At 39.4% G+C, this 3,022-nt stretch overlaps 2 protein-coding genes across 3 annotated transcripts; one reads left to right on the plus strand and one right to left on the minus strand.

Annotated features, from left to right (window-relative positions):
* The first annotated feature begins 74 nt into the window (after window positions 1-74).
* On the plus strand, window positions 75-901 carry mRpS25 (mitochondrial ribosomal protein S25). Its single transcript, XM_017634497.1, has 3 exons — window positions 75-311; window positions 371-565; window positions 648-901. The coding sequence occupies exons 1-3, from the start codon at window positions 175-177 to the stop codon at window positions 817-819; spliced, it is 504 nt and encodes a 167-aa protein (XP_017489986.1). The 5' UTR covers window positions 75-174; the 3' UTR covers window positions 820-901.
* On the minus strand, window positions 891-2,087 carry LOC108378204 (probable RNA-binding protein 18). Of its 2 annotated transcripts, none has more exons than XM_017634496.1 (5): window positions 1,991-2,087; window positions 1,838-1,935; window positions 1,623-1,697; window positions 1,472-1,564; window positions 891-1,374 (listed from the first exon to the last, which is right to left on the minus strand). In XM_017634496.1, the coding sequence occupies exons 2-5, from the start codon at window positions 1,868-1,870 to the stop codon at window positions 1,066-1,068; spliced, it is 510 nt and encodes a 169-aa protein (XP_017489985.1). In that variant the 5' UTR covers window positions 1,871-1,935; window positions 1,991-2,087; the 3' UTR covers window positions 891-1,065. The 2 variants fall into 2 exon arrangements, with proteins under 2 accessions (XP_017489985.1, XP_017489984.1); XM_017634495.1 differs by having other exon boundaries at window positions 895-1,374; window positions 1,623-1,743.
* Between the last annotated feature and the right edge of the window lie 935 nt (window positions 2,088-3,022).

Below are 3,022 nucleotides of genomic sequence, written 5' to 3' on the forward strand. Positions count from 1 at the left end.
TGCAGTTCCTTTGATTTTCTTGGCGCTACTGCTCTAACTTCGAATTCGGAAACAGCTGTTCGGAGTATCTCTTGACAGTTGGCCAACCGCCTGCAGCCGCATTCTCAATCGGTTGCTTATGATTTTGTAATTCTCAATTTTCTTAATTAAACTTTTTATAAAAATTTAGCCAATATGCCTTTCATGAAAGGACGCGCGCCTATTAGGCGTACAATTGATTATTTGAATGCAGGCCGCCTTGTACTGAAAGATAAAGTGAAAATTTTTAGCGTGAACTACAATGTATACGGTGACCACCACAGTGGAGCCAGGTGAGACCCAATAAAGTGGGATTAAAAGTATGTAACTAATCCTGTGTATATGCTTACAGAGATTTCGTGTTTTGGAATTTGTGTCAGATTCAATATAAAAATCCGAATGTGCAAGTTGTAACCTTTAAGAACATGACACCATCGCCGTTCGTGCGTTGCTACTTTGAGGATGGCCGTGATATGCTGGTCGATATTGATAGCCGGAATCGCGACGAAATTATTGATCATCTTTGTAAAGTTGTCGGCAAATCAAAGTGAGTGTTAAGGTTTTTGGATTCTAACAATATCACACATTGCAGAAACAAATCATCTAACCGCATTCTTTTAACATTCCAGAGCTCAGTTGGATGCCGAGGCACATTTAGCGGAGAGTAAAGACAATCCCGCCAACTTTGGTTATGGCTGTGACCGACACTGCATCTGCGAAATAATGGGACAAGTTCCTTGCCCTGGCACTGTCAAACTTCCGGATCATCTGCGCGGAAAACATATCTTTGCACCAAAGTGAAACAAAAAAAGTAATTTTATACGCCTAGCCGTTTCTAGTTCTTAATTCAATAGAAAAAAATACATTGTTGTTTACGCATAAATCACTTTATTTGGCTTAAATCTCTGAACACAACATTTGATAAGTATACGTGCACATAGCGCGCATATGAGTATAATTATAAATATTTGATGAAGTTGATGGTAGTCCAGATTCATTAATAAATACATATAAAACACTTAATACAACTTAAAGTTAATAAATTTTCTATCTTCGTTTTGGTCGCTGGTGCCGATTATAGGGCGTAGAATTATATGACTTGGTGTACGTGCGCCCACTTGAGGTACTGCTGCTTGCATCGCGGTCTTTGTTGAATTGATAACGTTGTATGAATGGCACTTGTGAGCTAGCTGAGTTCAAAATATTCAACTCTAACTCTTCCTCACCATTACGTTCAAGTGACCGCAATTTGGCTTCTATTACGCGTATCGCTTCCTCTTTGCTCATTTTATCATCGCGGGAACTAGCGCCCAATGCTGGTATTTCAAGGCGAGGTTTTTGTTTGTTGAGTTCATCCTAAGAGGGAAAAGGCACGCAATGGCGTGGACATGTTAATAAAAAAATAGAAGTGATGTGCGTGTCATTCTATATATTATAACGTCTACACACTTACGTAATTAACATTTTTCGCCAGTCGTATCACAATTGGTCGATTCGCTACAGGTGTGCCATTTAATTTCTCCAAAGCTATTAACGCCGCGTCAGCCTGTGCATAATACATATTCATTAAACGCGCATACTAAGAAGGATGAGAATATACTCACCGTTCCGAAAGTAACAAACGCATAGCCGCGCGATTGCCCAACCATTGGGCCGCTCTTGTGGAAGAGCATATCAAACTTTTCGACAGGACCGCATTTTTGCAAAATTTTCAAGAGTTGATACCAATAATAGCAACACAAGAAAAGAAAATTGACAGATTAGTTTAGCTACACATATTATATAAAAACTAAAAGATATTTATGCTTTATTAACTTACTCGGTGAGTCGTGGATCTAAATTGCCAACCCATATGCGACGCTCTTCCAGCACACCACCGCTACCACTGCAGCAACTTTTTCCACTACCCGTCGTTGCCTGAAAAGATTTGTCAATGAATCATTTGCAGTCAAATGTATTTTGTTAAAGTTACCATTTCTTGTGTATTTTTTTGATATTTTGTAAACAAAAATTATTTTCCAGCAGATTACGAAAAGAAGACGTGAGAAAATCAATCAATAACAAATGTCAAACGCTTTTCTACCGAATATTTTTCGGACTTGTTCGGAAAGCTGAAGTGGAGCAGGGTTGCATTAACTGTCAAAACTTGCGATCGCATGCGAATGCTTTGCGTACGCACACAGTTGAGTGTGAGCTTGACAAAAAGGCGCATTAAGCGAAGCGCACATTGGCGCGATTCTGTCGTTGCGAATACGTTGTCGAATTCGGCTTGTTAACTTCGAATCCAGCAAACGTGCGCACACTTGAGCGATTTTTTCGCGTCGATTTCCGATGTACAATTCACTAAATTTTCCCGTTATTTCGTGTATTTTCGCACTCGGCGTGCCCAAATCGTACAAAATACTATTATTACGAACGTTTTTATTAGTTTTGTACATTACACGTTTTTTTTTTCTTTGCCTTTATGCTTGCCTTTCTTCTTCTTCTTTGACGCCTTCAAAACGCTGCAAGCCGCGTTTCGAACGCGTCAATAGAGAACATTGAATGTCGAATTCGCAGCGACGGAATCGTGCAAGTGTGCGCTAGCGCATTAAAATGTATGGGTAGCATTGTTGTAATTTTTGGGCTTGCGGATTCGCAACGACAGAATCGCGCCAATGTGCGCTTCGCTTTATGCATTTTGAATTAGTTTTTATTCTTTTGATGTATCACCTAAAGCAAGAAGTTAAGTAGTAACGATGATATTGGTCAAAACAAAAAGCTCACGCTCACGATCGCATTGAACTGTAATGCAAGCTGAACGAGTTGTCCCTTCTTATAAATTTACCTTCCTTGAGGGCACGATCTACTCACCTCACTTTTACAAGTAGCAAAGGATGTTGGGCCAAAAATTAAAATAAAAATCGATGTATCGATGTCACGATCATTTTTTTTGCATCTCTAATCAGCTGTAGAAAAGATTGTATCAAGGCGTATTTAACACACCTGTTTAATACACCTTGGA

This window comes from Rhagoletis zephyria, unplaced genomic scaffold, assembly GCF_001687245.7.
Source record: "Rhagoletis zephyria isolate East Lansing unplaced genomic scaffold, Rhagoletis_zephyria_1.1 Rzeph_scaffold_13589, whole genome shotgun sequence".
Classification (NCBI taxonomy): Eukaryota; Metazoa; Arthropoda; class Insecta; order Diptera; family Tephritidae; genus Rhagoletis; species Rhagoletis zephyria.